At 39.2% G+C, this 25949-nt stretch overlaps 1 protein-coding gene across 1 annotated transcript in view; it reads right to left on the bottom strand.

The window, feature by feature from the left end:
• Window positions 1–22382, bottom strand: part of opn5 (opsin 5) — a 51758-nt gene extending 29376 nt beyond the window's left edge. The window contains exons 1-2 of the mRNA XM_042503853.1: window positions 22275–22382; window positions 3511–3657 (exon numbers count right to left, since the gene is read on the bottom strand). Of these exons, the coding sequence (XP_042359787.1) occupies window positions 3511–3643 (133 nt within the window). The 5' untranslated portion in view covers window positions 3644–3657; window positions 22275–22382. The remainder of the gene's footprint in view (window positions 1–3510; window positions 3658–22274) is intronic.
• Between the last annotated feature and the right edge of the window lie 3567 nt (window positions 22383–25949).

Below are 25949 nucleotides of genomic sequence, written 5' to 3'. Positions count from 1 at the left end.
GCTGCACACTTGCCAATGTATAGCTAACTGTTAATGCATTGCAACTTAAACAATAAAAGGTGTCCAATGATGGACAGTCTAATATAAATTAATATAATTCAGGTTTATTTAGATTTTGAATGGAAATATGTGAATGTGCTTTGGATTATGCCTGTTCCTGCTGTTATCTTTGACTTCCATATTCTTTGTTAAAAAACTGTCGAACATGTTACTTTGTATGTATGAATTACAGAACTGGAAAGCAAAAATTTCTGCACATACTTTTTTCCTCTGAGATTAAAGAAAATCAATCTGTCCTCATGATATTTGCTCACAATATCTGCTTATTATTCATAATTTCCCTTCAAAGTTCTTTTAACTGTCCATCTCTCATACTTTTTGCTCATTATTGCCTCCATCTGGACATTATGTGCCACAGGACATACTGTACTATTTTTCATCTCATACAGCACACATACATGGTGTTGCAGAATTCCTATTTGCTTAGGAACCATTGTACACTTCCAATACAGTCACACCCAGTGTTGCCAACTCCTTTGTGAGGGAAGTAGCTATTGGCTCTCCCAAAAGTAGCTAGATGATGTAATCAACTAATTTGCATAATTCTGACAGAAGCAAAATTAATAGAAAAGGCTGGCCAGGTAGTCTACAAACTAACTATTTAGGAGAGACACAGAAGGGAGAGCAAATATAAAGAAACATTCGTGATGTTAATCAAAATGTCACACATTGACACATGTTGGAGCAAGGTTACATCATCAGCTCCAGAAAATGTATTTGTCATTATGCTACATAATGTGGAAGGTCATCCACAGGGCAGTACTGTAACAATTTTATCACATCCAACAAAATTTCATGACTTTTTTCAAAACTTTTAAATGATTTTAACTTATTCTATACCTTTTCCATGTTTGGAAAATGTGATTGGGAATTTTCATGACTTTTCCAGGTTTTCCATGACCGTTGGAACCCTGTCCTTATATTACCTTGTGTTTTAATTTGCAGCAGGTGCCATCCAGCTGTGTATCGTAGCAGGTGCCGTCCAACAAGATGCTGTCCAGTGGCGTATTATTACTCTGCAAACAATTCTGTCCGGCTGCATTCTCAGCTGATGCTGCCTACCGGCATATCATCGGCAAAAGATGGCTTTTGGTGTCACAATCTAACACCAAAAGCATGTGAGGCTGCTGAACAAGGCACCTCATAAGAATCTAGCAAGCGCTTATTCAAACTTTATTCCCGTCTGTGAGCACTGCCTTCAGGAGCAGGGTCTTGCCCAAGGACACTGACACATGTGGACTGGAGGAGCTGCAGATCGAGTTGTTGATCATCTGATTAGTGGAGCCACAGCTCCACTTCACTCAGTATATTTCCATGCACAGTTAAGTGAAGATGTGGTTATTGCTCCATTAGGTCATTTAAATGGACTACTGTCTTTGTTCCAGTACACAAGCAGAGGGGGAGAATTCATTTATTGGCAGAATATATGTCAGACTCCACCGTGGTAGGTGGAGATATGCCAACTTTCAGCTAATTGCTATTGGACCTCTTGACCTCTTACTGTGGTAGTATGAATATTGTGTGTTTTTTAATACATTTTTCCTGTACATTTTGCCGTGTTTTCTGCTGCTGTTTGTGTGGCTGTCAGACGCTGGGCGTGGCTTCGTGCTGCTGAGCTCTGCATGCACACCTGCTGCTTGACCCACACTCATCAACTGCAGCTTAAAAACCTGCTCTGTCTCCTCCATGCTGCCAAATTGTTCCTGCTCTTCATAGTGGCTCATCTTCAGTGTTGTTTTCAGTGAACATTCTTCCAGTTTGTTGTGCAAGTTTATTCAGTAGGATAAACCCCCCTTGAGATGAACCATCTTGTTTTCGGGGGGGTCCAGTTTGATTCTTCAGTGTTATTTGTTCATGACAATTCCATCTTCTCCGTTACAAGTGCCTCTCTTCTCCGAGCTCCAGCCCCAGCCACACTTCAGTCAGCCTGCTTCATTCACATGCTGAAATAATACAATAAACTCCTTTTGATCCCTCTTCCTTCTTGTCTTGTGGTCTTGCTATTGGGTCCAGTTTAAAACCGCTAGAAACCATTCCAATTACGTCACATACCAAACGTGTCAGCAAACAACAAATGGGTTGCATGTCCAACTCAGAAAAAATTAATAACTTTTTGGTGCTGTACATTATTGATTGATTTTATTATATTATTGTGTCATGCATAAACAATATGCCCAGCCCAAACAGGCTTACAAGACACCATCATTACTACAAAGAGACCAAAAACCGAAGTAGGTGCTTTACAATAATATACTAACAAAACAAATCATCCTGATGTTCCTTCCACGTTTTAGCCACAAAAGTGGCCAGCTTCTTAAAATTAAAAGTAAACTATCATTTAATACTGTCATCAGTACTACAAAACATCAAAGGTGTTCATCAAAGAAGGGACATATAAAAGAAAACAGGGTTTATTTTAAGTTCACACAGTATTTTCCTCTTCAAGAGCCAAAGGAAGGATTTCTGTTCATAACTGACTGACCAAAGTTCTCTGACTTCTGTTCAGTTTGTTTTGACATAAAATTTAGTGACATATTTATGCTTGGTTTGAATATATGTCTGTAATTTGGGTTTTAACAAGATGTCATTAAACCATTTTTCCTCAGATCTAGCAACTTTTCTCTTATTGTGCTCATGCCACATGGTGGATTATTTCTATAAATGTAATGTAATTCAGCTACTCCAAAGACAGCATAAAGTTTTACTCTAAAGAAAAACTTTTATTGATCCTATTACACAATATATTAATAAAACGATTCCAAAGTCTAATCATTTCACATTTTGTACGTACTCTACGCTTTACTTTTAACCTTGGCCTTGTTTTGTTTTCTCTCCTTCTTCTTCTTTTGTGTTTCCTGGCTTCTTCTACAAAGTTATGCAGTTTGACTTCTGAGTCAAAGACGGCACGGGGTCTATGGAGCATGCTCAGAACATCTAGACCAGTTCAGGTCCAATTGAGGTATATACATGAAAGAGAAAATCGACCCCCAACAGCGTTATCTAGGTGTGTTGGTCTGACTTTGAGTTGTTTGACTTAGTATGATTTCAGTTAGACTAACGTGTTTAAATCTATTTAAAAAGTGCAGTTCTACTCAAACTACCACAATAATTTAACTTTTTCCAACCTTATGTAAATGTACTGACTGACTCACCAACATTTCGACAGTTTAACCAACACACATGTAAAATGAAATATTACATTGAAAAGCCCTCAGTGGTCTGATCAAATTGTACATCTTTTCTGATATTATGGTACAAGAGTCACTTCAATGTTTACTGCATGCCACGGGCTTTTATCTTTTCTTTCTCCCATTGCGTCACAGTGAGATGTTTTTGAAAACACACCTTAATATTTAGCCTGACTGCAGCAATGCTTGATGTAACTTTCAGCTGAGAGAAGTGAAATATAACCATTTATGCAGAAAAAGCAATCTCTGCAATCAGACTGACCTATGATACAGATGTAAAAGGCTGCAACGATATCCGCCTCTCTGGAGAGCCTCGAAGCGAACGGGTCACCATGGAGGAGATAATGTGGGATATACAGAGAGTGCGGCCACGTCTCGTTCTCCATCACTGACATCAGTGGGGAAGGCCCTGTGGAGCGGAGGAAAAGGCTGAGACAATGAAGCTGCTCATTGATATCTAAAACTGTTTATACACACACAGGCAGCAGGTAAACATGTGGTAATAGCAAGAATATACCTATAAATGTAGCGTAGGAGATGCAAAGACATATATGCAGGTGTAGAATAACCTATGACACCTGACAGTGTGTGACTGGGTAATCCCTAGTGGAGCACTGACTTAAGCCTCCTGAAGACTGAGATTTTTTCAATGTTACAGGTTTAGTGCAAGCCACACTGTGCGACATGGATCTGAATAAACTTGCTGTTCTCTCCTGCTCGGTGTGCCAGATGTTCAGTTACTCCTCTGCCTCCCTTAGTGATAGTGGTACTAAGTAATAAGTGTGGTTTATTTGCTGTGTTGGAGGCGAGGCTTAGCGATCTGGATGCGCAGCTCTGCACCATGGAAAATCCCTTTGTAGCTGTGGTAGTTGGAAAGACCCCTGTAGCCGGTGCAGACCGACATAGCGTATCCCCTGCAAGCTGTCCCCCAGCAACCCCCGGGTGACTGTTCGAGCAAAGCATGGTAAGCAGAAGCCCATGGTACACCACCCTCCCTTCATGTTTCATATAAGTACTCCCCGCTCAGCGGCACACCCACTGAGGACACAACTGTGGTAACTGGTAGCTCTGTTTTGCAAAACGTGAAGTTAATGACACCTGGGGCCATTGTCAAATGCATCCCTGGGGCCAGAGCGGGCAACGTCAAGTTAAATTTAAGTTGCTGACTGAGGCTAAGCATAAATTTGGTAAGATCATTATTCATGTCGGCGACAATGACATCCAATCAGAGGTCACTAAAATTAATGTAGAGTTAGTGTGTGAGTACTCAAAAATGATGTCGGACACTGTAATTTTCTCTGGACCTCTCCCCAATGTGAGCGGTGATGACATGTTTAGCCGCATGTCATCATTCAACTGCTGGTTGTCGAGGTGGTGTCCAGCAAACAACGTGGGCTTCATAGATAATTGACATTCTTTTTGGGGAAAACTGGTCTAATCGGGGGGATTGCATCCATCCCACTTTGGATGGAGCCGTTCTCCTCTCTAGGAATCTGGCCCAGTTTATTAGAGGCCCAAAGTCATGACAATCCAGAGTTAGGACCAGGGGGCAGAGTCACAGTCTTACACGCTTCTCTGAGCTTCCTCTAGCCAAGTCACACACCCATAACGTTAAAAAACTGCTAAGATTTGAAAGAAACTGACGTTCAACCAACCTGGAAGAGTCCCGTTTAGTCTGGCAGAACGGTCTTAAAATGTATAAAAAGGCCCTCCGCCATGCCAGAGCAAACTATTATTCATCATTAATTGAGGAAAATAAAAACAATCCCAGGTTTCTTTTTAACACTGTAGCCAGGCTGACTCAGAGGCATAGCTCTATAGAGCCCTGTATTCCTTTGGCCCTCAGCAGTGACAACTTTATTTGAATTTCTTTAATGATAAAATTGTAACTATTCGAAATAAAATCCATCACCTCTTGCCCTTAACTGACCTGACCTTGGATACGGGTAGCTTGGATAAGGCAACATGTCCTGGAATTTATTTGGACCATTTTTCCCCCATTGACCTTTGCCGACTCTCTAATTTGATTTCTGTATCCAAGCCATCGACTTGTCTGTTAGACCCCATCCCAACTTGGCTACTTAAGGAAGTTTTACCCTTAATAGACAATTCTTTATTCGATATAATCAATGTGTCTTTATTAACGGGGTATGTTCCACAGTCCTTTAAAGTAGCTGTCATTAAACCTCTTCTAAAGAAGCCCACTCTCAATCCAGAGGTTTTAGCTAACTATAGGCCAATATTTAATCTACCTTTTATTTCTAAAATCCTTGAGAAAGTGGTTGATCATCAACTTTGTGACTTTCTCAAAGATAATAGTTTATTCGAGGGCTTTCGTTTGGGTTTCAGAGTCCATCATGATACAGTGACGGCACTTGTAAAAATTTCTAACGACTAATTGATTGCCTCTGATAAAAGTCTGGTCTCTGTTTTAATCCTATTAGATCTCAGTGCCACATTTGACACCATTGACCATCAAATCTTACTGCACAGACTAGAACATTTAATTGGCACTAAGTTGGTTCAAATCATACTTATCAGATTGTTCCCAGTTTGTTCACATCAATGATCAATCCTCCGTGCATACTAAGGTCTGTGCCACAAGGATCTGTGCTCTGACCAATCCTTGTTTCTTTATATATGCCTCCCCTAGGCAACATAATTAGAAATCACTCTGTAAATTTCCATTGTTATGCTGATGATATGCAACTGTATCTATCTGTGAAACCAGATGAGACTGATCAGTAATCTAGACTTTAAACAATAATATCTTGATGTTGTATTCAGACAAAACTTAAGTTATTGTTCTTGGCCCCAAACACCTCAGAAACTCCTTTTCTAAGGCTGTAATTTCTCTTGATTGCATTACCTTGGCCTTGAGCAAGATTGTAAGGAAACTCGGAGTTTTATTCGATCAAGATCTATCTTTTGCCTCGCATATAAAACAAACTTCTAGGACGGCTTTCTTTCATTTATGTAACATCGCAAAAATTAGATATATCCTCTCCCAAACAGATGCTGAAAAATTAGTACATGCATTTGTCACCTCTAGGCTGGATTACTGTAATTCCCTATTATTTGGTTGTCCCAACAAATCTCTTAGGTCTCTCCAACTGGTGCAGAACGCTGCTGCACATGTTCTAACAGGAACCAAGAAAGGGACCATGTTTCTTCTGTTTTAGCTTCTTTGCACTGGCTCCCTGTAAAATCCAGGATTGAATTTAAAATCCATAAAATGGTCAGGCTCCATCCTATCTGTCACAGCTCATAGTTCCCTACCAACCCTCAAGATCGCTGCATTCTGAAAGCGCAGGGTTACTTGTGGTTCCCAAAGTATCCAAATGTAGGATGAGAGCCAGAGCTTTCTGCTACTATGCTCCTCTTTTATGAAACCATCTTCAAGTTTCAGTCAGGGAGGCAGACACACATTTCCACTTTTAAGGGTAGACTTAAGACTTTCCTCTTTGATAAAGCTTGTAATTAGGGCTGGCTTAGGTTGCTTGGACCAGCCCCTAGTTAGGCTGATGCGGGTTAATCTCCCAGGGGACTTTCTATGATACACTGAGCTCCTTTTTCCTTCTTTTGCTCCCTCAATCTGAAAACACTCGTGTGTTTACTGCAATACGCTAACTCTGTTGCCTCTCTAGAGCATTCCTGCTCCCTTGTTTCCAAGGTTTCCTGGATCCTGGCTGCAATCTTGGCTGCGCCTGATTGTGGTGATAGCTGTGCTGGTGCTGTGATCCTGCCTTTGGTCGTGCCCATGCTGTTGCTGCACTAATACTGTACCCTCGGCTCGCTCCGATCGTGGTCTTGGTTTGCCATTGCTGTGGTCCTGTCTGAAGCCACACCTGTGTTTGTGCTTGCCGCAACCTTCTATGACCATTATTATGAGCCACACCTTCACCATCACGATACGCATGGGACTCTTACACCTACAATATTATCATAGAGTGCATTTAGTATTTTTTACACCTACTGTTATTGTAATATGAAATGCATCTGTTTCCATTATTGCTGTGCATCTCCTCCCCTTTCTTCCCCTCTCTTCCCCTCTCTCTTTCTCTTTCCTTTTTCTCATAATTGTAATTCAATTGTTATTTACAACATCTATTGCACGTCTGTCCATCCTGGAAGAGGGATCCCTCATCATCCTCTTCATTTTGTGCCCCATTACAGGGGTTTTTCAGGAGTTTTTCCTTAAGTGATGTGAGGGTCTAAGGACAGAGGGATGTCATATGCTGTAAAGCCCCCTGAGGCAAACAGTGTTTTTGAAGTGTTGATGTGTGTAGGCTGTGCGATGAAATCACTTAATGAATCGCAGGCTACGACATACAACAGAGGGTCGTCAGCGGGCTCATTCATCTACACCACTGTCGTTGTAGAGAAAAATGTTAACAAACAAATTAAGCCTTTGCTGCAGCGGCATTTATGTGTGTCCTAAACAAATCTAGAGAAGAGGAGGGGGAGAATGTTGACGTGGTCATGGCTGGGGAAAAAAGGCCAACTTTGCACGCCAATTTTGCAACGAGAGCTCAAAGTATTAGCATCTATTGGCATTCAGCAGTGTCAGGCTGTTCAGTGCGTCATTTCATGCTGCATTTCTGTTGTTTGGTCAGTGGATGTAGGTGGCAACAGCAGTCACACTGTGAGATTCTCATCCCAAATTTCTGACACTGTCAGATATTTATCCCAAACTGTCTTTGATTGCACAACCGTGACAACGGCCATCCTTGCACCTCTCTTATTAATTAACCCTCCCTGTCTCCCATAGTAACTCTGATCGCATCGATCAATCATCCGACTCTTTCATCCATCTTCCATTGGTTGAATATTTTAATTTAAAAGATAGATAGTCCTACCAATCACAACACAATATAGCACCATACAAAAGAAGCTTTCCTTTAATCCTTGATTCTTTTAGTCCTCCGAAAGAAACTGTACTTCCAAAATTAGGCAACATACAAACAAAACAATGCCATTCAAAAGTACCAACAAAATTACAATGAATAGCCTACCCTAGTGATACTCAACTCAACAGTCCGTGGGCCAAATCTGGCCACTGTCAGGGTGCCTGGTGGGTCTGAAAATCCTGAAAATGCACTAAAATCCTTTAAATATCTTTAAATCTTAGAAAATACCTAAATCCTAATATCCCTGAAATGCCCTTAAATTCTAGAAATTTGCTAAAATACTTGAAACATCCTTAAATCCTAGACACATCCTAAAATCCTAGAAACCAAACGGATGAAGCGCCTCAGCAACCTGCCACTCCTTTACTGCTAAGGACAAACACTACTTGTGGACACACACCATTAAGTTGCCACACAGAAATCAGCTCTGACATTTTCAGGTGACTCTGTACATGATTCCAGGGAGAGGGGTCAGTGTATTTGAACACTTTCAGACCTTGTTCTGTTCTATCGTTAAGGGCATCTGTAGAAAATGAGAACTCAGGCCTCTAACCCTTTTAGCTTTCACTGGATAAGATGTCTATCACTAGCCAATTACATGCTTGAAAGATAATGCAAATGGAACGACTATTTCCTTCCTTTTGTACAGCATAGAATAAGATTTACAGTACATACATATATATATGATAATAATAAAAATAAACTTTAAAAATAATAAAAAATTAATAATGATGCACAGAAATTAAACTTTTGAGTTTTAATCAAACGCTGTTGCCAAAATTACGAATTATTCGCCATAAAACTGGAAGCACATTTTTTAGGGGCGAAGCATGCACCCAAACTCACCAAAAATGGCTCTGTAGCGCCCCCTCCAGATTTCAATGAAGCACCCCCTGTGGTACATTTCACCTAGAGCTACAAAACTTGGGAGGCATGTGTAACAGCCCAAGACCTACAAAAAAGTCCCTTGGACCCATACCCTAAACCCAACAGGAAGTCGGCCATTTTGAATTGAAAGTCCAATTTTAGTGTATTTTAGGCCATTTTCAGGGCTTGCAATTTTTCGATCTTCTCCTACAGATTTCATCCGATTGACTTCAAAATTTAAAAAAAACTCTCAGAAGGCCTGGGACATCAAATGTTATTACATTTTTCAGTTTTCGTCACATCGTGTGGGTGTTACTGGGCCAATCATTTCCATGTCTCACCATTAACCAGGAAGTAGTTTATAACTCAGGTACATAGTCCAATCTTCACCAAACTTCATGTTTGATGACTGTCTTGCAACATGAAATGTCATGGAAATTACATGCTTTCTTCTTTGATCGAATGCTCCTACAGATTGTATACGATTGACTTCAAATCTGGTGACAAAACCTTTAACACCTTAATGATGCCTCCCTCTGAAGTATAGGTTTTCCATGAGCGCTGTTGCCATGGAGACCCAGTGGTGGCCGTCAAAAAGGAAGTTGTTGTAATTTCACTTTACATCGACCAATTGGCCCCAGATTTCACAGTTGTGGTCAGGCTGCAGCCCTGAACACATCAACATGTCCTGAAATATGATACTCACTGAGCCACCTACTGTCAACAGGAAGGACGCCTCGTACCACAACTATCCTTTGATTTTCATGAAGTTTACATGTTTTGTTTGACAAATGATGTAGACCAAGATGCAACAGTTTTTGTGCGTCCAAAGGAAGTAATTCACCATCGTTGCCATGGCCACGAGATCTTTGCCACCAAACAGGAAGTTGTTGTAACTTCACTTTGCATCAACCGATTGGCCCCAGATTTTACAGTTGGGATCAAGGTGCAGCCCTGAAAACATCCACATGTTAATTAAGTCTGATAATGACAGCGCCACCAACTGGCAAAAGGAAGTAAGCCTCTCAACATAGTTATACTGTGATTTACATGACATTTACATGGTTTGGTCTACAAATGATGTAGACCAAGATGACATGCATTTTGTGGTCTCCAGCGCCACCTAGTGGCCACAGGAAGTATTACCCCATACGTAATATCTAACTATAGGATCGAAACTCTATGCCTGCTTGTTCCCATTTGTGAAGATCATATATTTTCTTTGAACGTTGTTGCCTTGGCAATGCAGTATTCGCCACAAAACAGGAAACTTCTGTAACTTCAGTTTGCAATAACTGATTGGCCCCAAACTTTACATGTGATACTCAATGCTCCTACTGACAACAGGAAGTACGCTGTGTAACAATATCATCATTTGATTTACATGCAATTTACATGGTTTGGTCTAAATATGATGTAGACCAGGATGATGTAAATTTTGTGGGGTTTTTTGTGAATTGCATTGTGTGAAATATCTTACTCAATGGTCCAAACTTTCTGCATGCATTTTCTGGCTTACACTACAATTAAAGATTGGGGCAGCTGGAGTCACACCAGTTACCCTGAGTTGCGTGGGGATGCGAAGGCCCATTCATCGCTGCTTGCAGCTTTAATTCTTTATGTAATTGTCTTAACTGCATTATGTGTGCAATAATCCAACAACAGCACACCTCTGTGCAATTATTCAAAAGTGCAAAATTCTTTCAACTCTTATATGTAGGCTCTATTTAGTGTGTTACTTATATTGTATATATTGTATTTATTCTTGCTTTAATTCTTACTAACGTATGTATCTGTTGTACAATGTAGCATAACACAAATATTTAATATTTTTACATATATAGTAGTTTTATATTTTACACACTTTACACACTCAGCACATTATACATTTCACTAATTTGAATATTCAAATACTAGTGCTGATTGTTTGTTACTGTATCTCTTTATCTTTTATATTTTCTCACACTTTACAGTCCCAGAACATTATGCATACTTATATTTTTAAATATTTACATACTAGTGCTAAATATGCTTACTATTACTGTATTCCTACTATATATTTTACATACTTTGTGCTGTTTTTTTTATTTCTGCTTGTAATAATTCTCTATGCTGAAATCAGAGCGACTTACGATTAACCGCAATTTCCCTCCGGAGATCAACAAAGTATTTATGATGTGGGCGTGTCTGGTGGCTTAGTGGATATAGCAGGCGCCCCTTCAATAATGGCACTGTCCGTGCCGCTGCAGCCGCAGGTTCAAGTCCAGTTTGCGGCCCTTTGCTGCACGTCATCCCCTCTCTCTCCCCCTTTCACACTGCTGATCTGTTCTATCTAATAAAGGCAAAAATGCCAAAAAAATACTCTAAAAAATAAAAAGTATTTCTGATGTGTAAGGAATTATTTCACAACAGGCTGCAGGTCAGGTGGTATTCTTTGACGAAATCATGGATAGACGATACTTTGAAACACTATCATCACAGAAGGTGCAGCATCATACACCAGGGCTACTGTGGGTTGGATCATTATTTCTTCTCATACAATGACCCAAAGCAAACTGCTGCTGCAACTTGAACTGCACCAGAGGGAATAAACTGTATAAGGACATGGACTTCAGCCCTAACAAGCACTTGAAAGGGTTTATCTGAAAAAAAAGTAAGGCAGGCCCACAGTAAGAGCTTGTCTGAGTCATAGAGAACTCCTGGGAGACAAAACTGATGGCTGATCACAAGTACAGACACAGGTACAGAAGAAAGCATAGCTGTATTTTCATTCAATTTCATTATTTTGACTTGTGCTTTGTTGATAATATTTTTGGAAGCGACATATCAGTTCATTATCAGTCAAGTGTCAGAATCATTGACAGCTTCGGGCCAGCAGGGAGAAAGAAAGACAGAGCTTCCTCACTTACTGCACTGAGACATAACTAGGGTTCTAAGCGTTACCACGTTTATCGCCATGCAGGTAAAGTTTGTGCATAACGCGTTATTATATTTTAATCATGAGGATCCAGGCTTCAATCCCTGTCTCTAAGAGTCTCTACCCGGCTGAGTTTTAAAGCTGGAGTGATGATCCTGGTATCATGAAAGTAGAGGACCCGAGGAATCCAGTTGTTCCAACCACGTCATACTAGCTTCTCAGAGAGGCATGCTACATAACAGAGTTAGTCTAAGTTATGGCAAGGAAAAATGGCATGGTCATTTCCCAGGGGTTCTTTGACCTCTGACCTCAAAATATCTGAATAATAATGGGTTCTATGGGTACCAATGAGTCTCCCCTTTACAGACATGCCCACTACATGCTAAAGCCAGGTAGTTGGGGGCAAAAACCCACCAAGCAGTTTTTTTGTATGCCGTAGAGCTGGGCAATATAACAACCATGTACGATATAACAATATCTTTTAGAGCAGTTTATAGATATAGACAATATCATATATTTATTGATATTGTGTTATATGCCGTTGCATAACACTGTTCATCCAAAAAACCATGCCAGTGTGCTTACTTTCTCTCTCACACTATGCACAGCTCCGCCCCACTCAAAGCTTCACCCACTCACAGCTCCACCCACTCACTCACTGACTCGTTCTCTAGCAACAATAGGAAAGACACCATGCTTTTTTTCTTAATGTGTCTGTTCAATCTACAGTGCAACATGAGTCATCAGTTCTTCTTAGAAGCTGTAGTTTATCGTGTGACACAGAGACAAATGTGTTAAAAAAGAAAAATGCAGTGATAACACAGACAAAAGTGTCACAGTGGGGCATTTTCAAGGCTCCACACCAGGACTATTTGATTGCATTTTGCACCATCGAACACCACTGCGACTTGCAAATGCTGTAAATATATGAACAGGAGAGCTTACAGTGATTAAAGCTCCAGACTTAACAGCTGTAACAGTGGTAGTGGTGGTAGTGTGAGTAAGTGAGGTTGTGCTTTTGCATTTATTTGTAATTTTAATTTTAGCTCTTATTCAGGTAATATCCTGTTTTTGTTATTTTACCATTCTTTTTTTTGTTTTTGCTAATTTAAGGTAATTTTTTGTAACTTTTCACTAATTTCTTACTAATTCTTGTTCTTTCCATGTTTTTGAAAGAAATCAAGCCAATTTGTTTGGGTTTCAAAGGGTTAAACTCATGAAACACCAAGCATGATCACATAAAATAAATTAATAATAAAATAAAAAAAACAGATGTGTGGATTACAGAGTATAATGCTTCAAATGTGACGAATGACGTAATGTTGTCAGAGGGAGGGCGGCTTTTCTCCTGAGGATTTAATTAGTCTGTTAAGGAGTACCTGTCAATACCATGACAGTCGAATGCACAGTGAAATACTCTGTGGTTGCAAAAGAGGGCTTGAAGCCAGTGCTTTAGCAACATCTACCCGATCTTAGCAGAAACACACACACACACACACACACACACACACACACACACACACACATACAAGCAAGAATGCACACTCACACACTCTGCCAATCAAACATCTAAAGGGGAAGGATTTCTCTGGCTTCCATGTGTATACTTGTGACCTAAAATACAAAATACTTTCCCTCAAAAACTATTATATGTACATATTATACTGTATATTAAATATCTTTCCAATTCTTGTTTAATATACGACTTCTGTTGCTGTTGTTGTATTTTGTGCTTCATAATGTGCAGCACATTTTTAATGTGAGACAGGTCTGGACTGCAGCAAGGCCAGTCTAGTACGTGAATTGTTTGACTAAGAAGCCACCCTGTTGTAAAATATAGAGTATGGGTCTTGACATTGTCTCACTGCAGGGATGTCAATGATAGAGACCTCCTCTGGATGGCAGCATATGTTGCCTTTCAGAATCCATGGTGCCTTTACAGATATGAAGGTTACTCATGATGGCATGGGCACCAACACACCCCCATACCACCACAGCTGCTGGCTCTGAGCTTTGAGCTGGTTACAGTCTGGATGATCCTTTTCTTCTTTAGTCCAGAGGACACGATGTCTATGATTTTCTAAAACATTAAAGCAATTGTGTGTTGAGAAACATTCTTGAACTGTTGGACTGCGTGTCCACACAGATTTTTACATCTTGATCACCCTTGCTTGAGTCTTTTGAGGATGTCCCTTGCATATTCAATAATAATAGCATTATCCATTAGAATATTCTAAACAGGTGTTTTTTGAGCATCCCAACCTTTTTGTCCCAATTTTTTTACAGCTTGCTGCAAGCATCAAATTTAGAACGAGTGTATACTTACAAAAAAAAAAAAATCAAGTTTTCACTTTGGACATTTAATATCTTGTCTTTGTACTTTATTTAACTTAATATAGGTCAAGAAAGATTTGCAAATCATTGCAGTCTGTTTTTCATTTATGTTTTACACAGCGTCCCGACTTTCTGGGAATTGTGGTTGGACATTCGACAAAAAAAAAGAAAACAGGGGGACCAGACAGTAACTATGTACATAGGGTATCCTTTCATGACAATGTTCCTTCATTGTTGTTATTTTTGTTTCTTGTATCTAATGCCTTTGCAGTGTTTTATCACCTTGTTTAAAATCCATCCTTTTTAATTATCATCATCTTGCTGTATCCATCTGTACGGTAAAATGTGATGAACATTAAACATGGTTGGAGATTTCCAACAGTGCTCTTTTAGCCCACCCCCCCTTGTGGTGACTACATTGACCTGGTGATCGTTAATTGAGGTTGAGACAGTTTTTGAATACTGGTATATAGCTAACGGTACAATGGTGAAATGGGGGGACAGAATTCTTGCCTTCAAGCCGGCAAGGCGGTAGTAATGCCATTAAAACAGTGTCTATGTAAAAGGACAGCAGGCAGGACGTGTGTTGTGTTGTTTTGACGGTGTGTTATGTGCGTGACCTATTGCAGGGGATTTAACATGCAGCTCATAGCAGTAAACCGCACTAAACCTGTTGCTAATATTGCAGCTGGACAGAACCTGTCACGTCTGCATGATACACTGCTGGACAGTATCACGTAGAAAGGCCTCTAGTAATGACATAATATAAGGAGCATACACGGGACGGGTAGTGTATAGGTCTAACAAACCTCAGACTTTCACCCAGGAGGTCTGTGTTTGCTTCCCATCTTCTTCTTCTACATTTCACCATTTGCTTTTTTTTGCCATAATCTAACCATCTGTACCCTTGTTGTATAATCCTAAGAATTTGCCAAAGCCACATGCTTTTGTAGTGTAATCCCACCATGTGCTTTTGTTGACATCTTAGCATCAAAGTGCATCCCAGAATGTCAATAGCAGACGCAAAAGGATACCTAGAGTGTAGTAAGTAGACCACTGACTAAGCGGCAATATATGCAGACTTGAGATGAGACTTTGGGACTTTGGGAGTCCCTTACCCTCTGACCAGACAATGACATCAACCACCATATAACTGACACAGTAAATTGTCATGTTATGCCATTATTGTTGGTTATATGTCACATTAGAGGCTGATTCTGTTGTGTTACATGTCAGGCCAGTCATATCTCTTTTGATCCCACAATGCCAGCATTCTGTCTAAAATAACATACTGAAACGATGCTGCTGATGTTCGGTTCTGTGTAAAAATGTAAAGACGGCATAAAATAATGGACTTTGCAGAGGCTCTATAGCACCATCTCAGTATAAATTATTTGAAACTAACATGTTTGATGTTTTCTAAGCAACTCTTTAGTTAATGGGAGCATTAAAGGAAAACCAACATTTAATGGTCTCTATCATTCTTTCTCACAGTAAATGAAGCATTCATACTTTGATTTAATGCGATGAGAATCAAAGGCCTCTCTCATGATATGATGAAATTCTCTCAGAATTTGCCTAAAGCAAAACCACTGGTACTGCACATAAAAGCAGACATTTTAATGACTTCAAAAGGGAAAAAAACTCAGCTATTCTTTGGTCATCAAATTAGCTGAGGCTGACATCAGAGATTAGCCCTTTGAAACCTGGGCAATTTGGCCCAATTTCTTAAAAATATGGGAAGAAGGTCATGAGCAACCTTAGAAGAAATAACCAAGAAATTAGTAAATAGTACAAGTAAATTAGTTGAAAATTAGCAAAACAATCAAACACAAAGAAGGGAAAAGAAAAACTGAATAAATACAAAATAAAAAAATAAGGACATGACCTGATAAATTGCTTGAAAAGTAGAAAAATTCTCTAAAATAATCAAAAATACCAAGTTCCTTTTTGCTTTTTTTTCCATGTTTCTGAAAGAAAGCAAACCTATTTGCTGAGCATTCAGTGGTTTAAATCTTGTGAAAGGTGTCTGAAAGTATCACAACGAAAGTAATATCACTCCAGGTCAAAGGGTTAAAATACTTTCTTCTGTGTACATGTGCATGTAACCTTTTCAAATTACATGCACTAAATTATTTACTGCAGGGTGCATCATTTGATGTATTAGTACTTCCACCACTGCCGTATCCAAGCAAAGATATCCAACATTGAGTGATGCAACATTTTCTTCATCATGACACTTCAAATATTAGAATATTTTCAATGTGTTATTGTCACAGCTCAGGTTTCTTAGGTTGTTTTCATTCATTCATGTTGTTTCCTGTTTTACTTTGAAACTCACATCTCCTCTCATTTCAGATCACTTCACTTCCTGCCCCTGTGTGTTTTCCCTCCCTTTTGATGGCTTCACCTGTGTCTGATTGTCTGTCCTGCCCTGATTAGGCTCACCTGTGCCTTGTTATCCCTCCCCTCACCACAGTATTTAGTGTGTGTCTTGTTTCCTCTCTGTGCCAGTTTGTCTTAGCCTCCCTGTGTGTCGACGGTCCAGCCTTTTGTTTCCCTTGTGTCTCTTTGTTGGTTTTTTGGACTTCGCCTGTTTTTTGACTTTGCCTCCGCCGTGCCCCTTTTGGATACTTTTGCCTCAATTGATCATCCTGTGTGTACCAAAGCTGTTTCGTCCAGTAAAGACTTCTTATTTACCAGAACTGTCTTCTGAGTCGTGCGTTTGAGTCCATTTTCTCCTGGTTCACCAGTTGTAACAGTTATCATGTATTTGAGCTAAATTTCCCTTCGATTTTCTCAAAAACAATCTCAATAACTTTGTCTATATATGACAGTTAAAAAGCAGAAAACTTGCAATGTGTTAATAAATCATTGGATCTGTCCTTCCTTTAGCAGTAATGTGTTGTGAAACTACTTCAGATTTTATAGAGTCATAAGAACATTTTGGGCAGAAATCCACTGTACTTCCCAGAAAACAAAATTGTTTTTATCATCTTAGAACTCCTGTGGTGGTGTCACATATTCAACAAGACCGAGTGAAAAAAATGATGGGCCTTATGCAAGAAATGATATGCAAACAAATGTTCTTTTATTTTTGCTTGTATCCAGGATTTGTTCTTATTTTGTTAGTACCCATTGATTTTTGGGATTCACCAATGTTATCTAAGTTTTGCTCTTCTCTTCAGTAAGAGAACATTTTACGAGTGGTTGAGAGCACTCTTTCCAAGATAAGAGAAAAATATCTTGTTTTCACAGGCCACAAATTGTTGTCCAACACAAGTAAAAATAAATGTTATATTTGAAGAACACAAAAAAAACTGTGTTTATAAATTTCATTAAATTTAATTTGTGTGCTAGAGTAATTATAATGACTGGATTATTACATTTCAGGGCTAAAGAAATACTGCTACACTTGGTGCATTGATCGCAATTACTGAAATTTCAGTTACTGTGCGTCCCTCTGCTGAGCAGAGCTGGAATGTAACCATGTGCGATTACTCAATTACTGTACTTAAGTACAAGTCTGAGGAACTTTAACGTTACTTGAGGATCTTAATCTCATGCCACTTTCTACTTCTACTCCACAAGACTTTAGAGGGAATTATGGTTCTTTTTATACTCCAATATGTTTGATTGTTAGATGACTACTTTAACAATTAAGATTTTTGTGCACAAACAAAAACTATGAAAATATACAAGTGCAGTGAAACATGCAGTGTGAAACATTTAGTCGATTAAGTATTTCAATTATTTAGATTTATTCAATTATTTAAACCTTTTTGCATGCATACTTTTACTTTTAATACTTCAATACATTTCCCTGAAATCACACTTACTTTTACTTCGTTTCTATTTATTTAACAAAACATAAATTTCACTACTGCAGAAGCTCTTCTTCTTGCCTCTTATAGCCTTCTTTGGTGCCATGGCTCTGGTCCATGTGCCAGAGTCTTTGCACATAGCACTGAACCTGCCCTTATATATAGTGTTTAGGGGATGATCAGTGGGATTCATCATTGAGCACATCTGGTCAGAGCAGATTGGGGTTGTTAAGAGCATTTGGTGCATCTGGAATTGACTTCTCTTATATTATCTCTTAACAGAAATTTTTTTTAAAAAGATCATTTTAATTGTACCATACAAGCAGCTGTGCATCTAAAGAATTTTGTGCACAGCTCAATTTTTACATGCACTACCATGCACATTCACATGCTATTTTGAGCACTGTGCACACACTGTCACTGCAGATTAAATTACAGTGACCACCTGCAACTTTTTAGCTGTCGATCAGCTTTCCTAATACAAAATTTAAGCATTTCAACTTGCTCTCCCTTTCAATAATATAAGACATGGGTCCGAATTAGATATAGTGTCTCTCTCCATCTTGTTAGAAAATCTTCCTCAGGGGATTAAGTGTTGAGCTCCAGAGGCATGCTGATGAATATCTGCTGGTATAAAGCTGTGGAGTGTAAATTCGTACATTTACTCAAGATTTTGAGGTACTTTTAATGTTTCTATCATATACCAGGGGATACTTCTGCGCTACCATGTTGCTGTGCTTTTTACTCTACAATATTTGACAGCTGACGATGATCTGCTTCTGAAATATAAGACATTATTCAGTAAGCTTTTAAAAAGTAAAGAAATTGAATTTCAACTAACATCAAAGTTTCATTTTTCATAACTCTAGTTCAGCAACTAATCTCTTTCTGTCTGTTTTTATTACAGCTATGATAACCATTTTATACATGTTGAATTTACCCTTTCAAAATCAATTCAAAAAATCAATTTTCTTGTGCTGCTTCAGACCCCTTTGAGCAACTATTTAACCCTTTGAATTCTGAGCAAATAGGTGTGGTTTCTTCAAAAACATTAAAAAAAAAAAGGAATGAAGCATCTTGGTAAGAAATGTCCCACAAATTGCAAGAAATAAGTAGGTTTTTGAAAAGGCTAGGGGAAAAAATGTTGAGGAAAAATTAGTTAGTTTTTTTTTGATTTCTTATTATTTTTTTGTTTGTTTGGGTTTTTTTTTTTTTATTATTTTTAGGTAAGTTTCTTGCACTTTTCAATTTTCCTGGAAATTTTTGGGTCATTTCTTTTTTTGTTTCTCATGCCTTCCTCTCATTGTTTGGTCATTTGTTCAACATGGTTTTCCAACATGGTGGAAAATCTATACATCTAAAAACTAAACACTTTCACTGTGCTAATACAAACTCTGCTCCTGAAATGCACTACAAGAAAATTGATGTTAATCCAGGTGTTGAGGGGTTAATCCCCATGATGGAGCATCTTTTTTTTTCTCCTGATGTTATTAGAATTGCTTATGGGCAAATATGTTTTTGAAAAAAAATGCAGGATTTAAAAGTCCATTACAGAATGAAGGAATTAGTTGAGCTCGAGGCTGTTGGTGAATGCAGCTGCAGAGCAGTTCCATAATGGATGTTCATAATCAGGCTCTAAATCTGATTGGTGTTGACACACAGCTCTGCTCCTCCCAGGTGACCAGTAAGTCCACTTGCCATGTTACTTAGACTATATGTATCCAGTTTGCTCATCAGAGGTCTAACATGGAGAATTAGATCTCTAATGTACTTTTATTGTACTTGTACTTTTGTTGATCTGTTCTGTAAACACCACATCTATTGCATGTCTGTCCATCTTAGAGGGGGGATCTATCCTCAGTCGCTCTTCAGAGGTTTCCTCGTTAAAGGAGTTTTTTTGGGGGGGTTTCCATAGTTGTGGTGAGGGTCCATGGACAGAGGGATGGCGTACGCTGTAAGGCTCTCTCAGGCAAACAGTGATTTGTCACAGTGGGCCTCATAAAAAATGAAATGCATGAATGCATCCTAGGTTTGTTTATTTCAAATCATTTAAAATAACCTTTCTATCTCCTAGACCTTTTGTCTGTACTTTTTCTTAATTTTAATTCTTAAATCATTTAGCATGTAATCTTACATTTTATATATTATCTCTTTACTCTTTTATTGTAAATATGTGTACTTTATTATGTTTTTTTATATTTTATTGCTCTGTAAAGCATGTTGAGTACCCTGTTGTACCATGTTGAGTACCCTGTTGAGTACCTTGTATGAAATGTGATATAAAAATAAAGCTGCCTTGCCTTACCATAGATTATAACAAAAAAAATGTATTTAATAATCGGTGTAATGGGGCGGCAGTAGCTCAGTCAGTCCATAGGGACTTGGCTTGGAAACACCTAACCCCCGCAAATGCTCAGGGCACCTCTTCATGGGCAGCCCCTTCACTCTGACATTCCTCTATTTGTTGCATGTATAGGTCTGTTTGTGCATTTGTGCACAAGAGCGAAAAAAATTGAATTTCCCCCCGGGATGGATAAAGTACATCATCTTCGTCTTCTTATAGCAATGCATTAAGGCCATTTCTGCATTCTGCTACCGTCATCAAATATGCAGTTCCAGATTGTAGCAGATACCACTGCAATACTACTCTGTTGTTTCAAAATGCATATGAGAAAGGACAAGTATATCTATTAACCCTTTGAAACTTGAGCAAATGGACTTGATTTCTTTAAAAATCATGGGAAGGAGGCAAAAAGCAACAAAAGAAGAAATTACCCAAATGACACAAATGACACAAATGACACAAAAACAAAAGACCAAGGAAATTAAAAAGTGCTTATAATATAATAATTCTGTAACATTTTTTTGAATGTGTAGTAATAATTATAAATATAGTTTTTCTCCAGATTTTTATTTTTTTTTTCATTTGACATTTTCCCCCATTTTTCAAAATCAGTTTTTTACATTTAATAATTTCTTGCAATTTGCGGAACACTTTTTTACAGAGTTGCTCATTTCCTTTTCCCAATGTTGTTGTTGTTGTTGTTGTTGTTTTAAGGAATCATACCAATTTGCTCCAGGTTCAAAGATACAAATTCCTGTGAAAGATGCTGTAAGTAAAACCAGAAAAGTGATGTTTCTTCAGGTTTAAAAGGCTCATAACTATTGTCATTGTTTCTTAAGAAGCGATGATGTGTAGTTGATGAAGGAACCGCCGCTGACACCGACTTGGTTGCATAAGAATTAATTCATTACAACAAAGTTCAGCATCCACCAGGCACCATGGTCTACCTGGGAGAAGATTCGGGACCAATGTGAATCTCTCCCTTACAACTCATGCATGTCTCTTATATAGGTACAAGCATCTACACATTCATCAGTGAACATTCCTCACCTATTGTATTTAATCACAAAAATAACCCCCAAGGGCCACAGTCCATATCATGTAAGCCTAGTATCAATATTCTACTCATCTGACTCCGAGACGTAATCATCCCTAGACCTCTGACCTCAAGATAAGACCCATATGAACAGAGCATAATACACCTCACTATTGTAATTAAATATTGAATATATATACAAATAAGCAGTTTCCTCTGTGAGACTCCAATAATTCATTAATTACCAATTACGAGGTTCTCCCTGTACATCAGCATATGATTTAATTATTTTTACATTAAAAAAAACATATTTTGACAGTATTCCTTGTCTCAACCTGTCTGCACATCTTACTCTCATTTCGGTGTCCCCTTGTACCTGAGAGGTTAAACTCAGGGCGAAGAAAGCCTAGAGGTATCCTCACTGTTTAACAGTACAGTGTTTATTTTTGTGCCCACCTGAAGGCGATCCGGCGGGTAGTATCAGCTGATCCATCACACCCGAGCCTGTTTCAGTCTGGATCTCGCGACTGAGCACCATACTTGTTGAGAATAAACATTAAAAGTCAGAAGGAGGTGTTTTGAGTGTGGAGACTGACGCTGTGTCTGCGCTCACACTCGCAGCACATTCAGTTATAGCTGTTGTTTTGGGGTTTTTTTTGTTTTTTTTATTTATATATATATTTGAGCAACATGTAGCCTACCCTAATGGGAGACATGCCACACAAAGAGCGCAGAAATTCCGCTGCACCAAACACGCAGAAAATCCTTAAGAGAAGGTTTGCTTCATGTCTCACCTTGTGTTCATCGGTCATCAGTCATCCTCGGCGGATTTTAATTCCCATAAATAAAGTGTTCCTCTGAAGACGCCGTGCTGTCCAGTCCTGTAGTAAAATATTCCTGAGGTTCAGCAGCTTCTCCTGTGCGCCGCAGAGACGCTCTGACTCCACTGCTGAGCGGCAGCATCGACTCAGTGCGCCCGCCTCCCTGATCACTTACTTTTACAGTCCGCACACCCCGTCAAGTGAGAAGAATCATAACTTCCGGTCTAATCTTTCACAATAAACTCCACCCAATCTTATTGCTTTGCAGAGCTGTCATTGATGACAGAGAGTGACTCAGGCCACATGGAAACATTGAGGTCTGAACAGACAGGACTGTCACTGTGAATGTGTGGGAGAACTCATTGTAGGCTTATTGACAGTTTATATTTTTCTCTGGTGCTGATCAATAAACCAGATGAGCACTTTTTGCTTCTCTCAGTTTTCTTGGCGGATTTCCATTACAAATTTGCACAAAATTCTAGCGATATTCTCTAAATGTTGATAAAACACAATTGTGACATGCGTTTCCTTTGAGTGATGTTTGAGTGATGTTCTCCGACGATAACTTTCCAAAAAGCATGGTGATGGATGTTCAAAACATGAGCAGCTTTAATTCTATTGCAGCCACGCAGAGTTATGTGATGTTAAAACACCACCTGTAGCTCCTGCTGCATCATGAGGGAGCCAGTTCTGACTGACAGGCACATGGCCATAGCATCATGTGACCTAGAAAAGCCAAGAAGGTGTTTCCATTGCAGTTTTGGGAATTATGGCTTTTTCAAATTACCTGAAATACCACCTTATTACTTTTCTTCATAGAACATAACAACAGTATGTGAGAACAGTCTGCTTTTTCAGGTCCAACAGAAAAAATAACAACGTCTTTTTGGCGCTTTATTAAACTGATTAATCCAACAATGGGGCACAAAAGGCCAGGATATATATTTTATAAGAACACAAAACAGAACCATAAAGTTTAGCATAGCTTTGGCCTTTTGAAATAGAAATGGGAAGGAAGTATCACAGTGTAAAACAGTATAATATATGCTGTATACATAACAATAGATATGTATACGTGTTGCGGCTACCAACATTTACGTTAGCCGCCGGAGAGTTTGAGGTTGGATCCTTGGATTTGTATTTGTGTGACGCGCTATAGTTTATTATGACACATAACGCTGAGATCCAAAATGCTTTTCCGTGCATTTATTGTGCAGAAAACACCAGGCTATCACAGCGCTACAAGTTCGATATATGGAAGAAACGGAAACCAGCGGATTTAACTGATAAAAATGTGATGAATGAGTGAATAAAATGGCAAGAGCGGTAAACAAAAAATTACGGCTGCCAACCCTGACTCTCTCTCTCATCTGGACCACCCGGTGAGCGCGCACCTTTACGCACACACACACACACACACACGCCCACTCCCGTGGGAACCACCCCGAACCCACACACACTCAAACACCGTGATCCTCAGCTTCTATCTGTATGTCTCTTACAATACGTATCAAATGTTTAACCCACACTTGACCCACTAACTTTCAGACTGCAGCTGTCAGCATTCACAGACTCCCCTCTGCTGTCCCACTGACTTCCCACTGACTGGAAGAATAAACCTTCCGGATGTGAAGATAACATCAGATCAAAGTGTGTGCCTCTTCTATTCTTTATCACAGCACTGAGAGGACAGAACAACAGTTGCCCTTCTGACTGCAAAGTTAGGGAGGCAACACATACTCAAATACGTGCGAACCCCATAGTATATAGGGAGGTGGACTCCCACCTTTATGCACGCTTCACTCTCTCCAGCTAGCAGTGGTGCAGTAACAGGGCCCCTAGGTAGAGGGCTCTGCCTAAGCTAATAGAACTACAGTTACAACATTGTAACCTTCATCTATCTCACAAAGGCTCTGTCCTCTACTGGACTCTTTGGGTAGAACTGGTGGAGCTCGATGACACAGCATAACATCAAACCACTACACTGAAGACCCTGGGTCTTCAAGGATCACAAAAATATGCTGGGGTATTTAGGAGAGAGATAGTGAGTGAGGAGAAACACAGCTAACATACACCCAAATCAGTGTGCTGCTTGCTGTTGCTAGAGAGAAGAAGACAAGAGTTTTTCTTGTCTTTCTTGTTGTGATTAGAAGAGCATTTCCCAAACAGTCCAGCAGAGGGTGGAGCCTGTGTAAGACAAAACAAGAGAGGTGATGACACAGGTGGCAGATACAGTGAGGTGTCCATTAACAGGAATCAATGAACTATGGGGAGGCCAGGGATGCCAGAGTATCCAGAGTCGCTGTGACACTCCCAGAGTGTGCTGCTCTGGATAACCAAACGGTACATCCTAATAGTGCTCCAAATCTACCAACAGTGCAGTTTGTGTGCTCCGACACTCAGGTTGAGTGTTTCTGAACATACCTAACTGAAAAAAGCATTGAGGGATTTCAGTTTGGCATGTTAAATAGTTTCAACTGACAGCTGACTATGAATTTTCAATTGGCTTTATCCATATTAGGTAATATAGGGGATAACCACTTCCAAATCAACCCAGCTTCAGGAAACTGTGGAAAAAAAAAACTAAAATTAATTTCAAATTTGGATTGAGGCTAATGTTTGGTCATTTTTGGTACTTTTTACTATGCATGTAGGACCCTAAATTGCAAATAAGTTTTGGGTGATTTGGGTTCGCATTGGCTTTAATGTAGCTACCGTTACTGCCCTCTCATACACAGTGATAATTACTGTTTTTTGTTGGTTTTTTGTCAACTACCACAGGTGATTATATGTAATTTGGCTTGGAGCAGTGATGTCCTCGATTTAATGCATATGTAGATCACAACAGATGGAAGTAATATGTCCCTATCAGTCATGTCCAAAAAAAATTACCTGTCCTGTTCTTCTGATAGCAGACATGTGTATGTCGTAAATCTACGTATCAAATGTTTAACCCACACTTGACCCACTAACTTTTAGACTGCAGCTGTCAGCATTCACAGGATCCCCTCTGCTGTCCCACTGACTTCACTGATAAACCACAGAATTACAAGGAATTGCATTATGTAACTAAGAATATAGCTGCTCTCTGTTGCTCTCTCTGTCATGGGTACTTGACATCATAACATAATGATAAGAATGATGATTTAAATGATAATATGTTTTATCATAGAGCACTTAGTACAAAATATTCTAACATGCTTAACTGGCAAGTTATGTAAAGATAATGATCATAAACATTGTTAAATTAACCTCCACATCTGCGACATCATACACACTATACATGATGTGTGTGTTTTCACACTTGCCATCCTTCAACTTCTCCAGCATCAAATTCATCTGATCTTTAAAAATGGCTCAGATGGGACTCATACCACGGCTGACCGTACAGGACATTTCAGAGACGTGAGATTTACCAGAGACATCTTTGTCAACAAGTTTAAATACTTTGGACTGTAATAGACTGTATATAAAAATGGACGACACACCACTGCTTAACCACACTTACCTCCTCTATGCTGAAGTGAGGTTAAAATATCTGAGTTACAGGCGTTGCCATTTTGCTAAAGTGATGTCATTGAGAGCTAGATTCTGTGCAGTAGTGATAAAAACAAATTACACTTTGGGGGAGCTGTCATGTTGCCCATC

The sequence above is a fragment of the Plectropomus leopardus genome, chromosome 16 (assembly GCF_008729295.1).
Source record: "Plectropomus leopardus isolate mb chromosome 16, YSFRI_Pleo_2.0, whole genome shotgun sequence".
Lineage (NCBI taxonomy): Eukaryota > Metazoa > Chordata > Actinopteri > Perciformes > Serranidae > Plectropomus > Plectropomus leopardus.
This window is presented reverse-complemented; position numbering and strand designations above follow the sequence as displayed.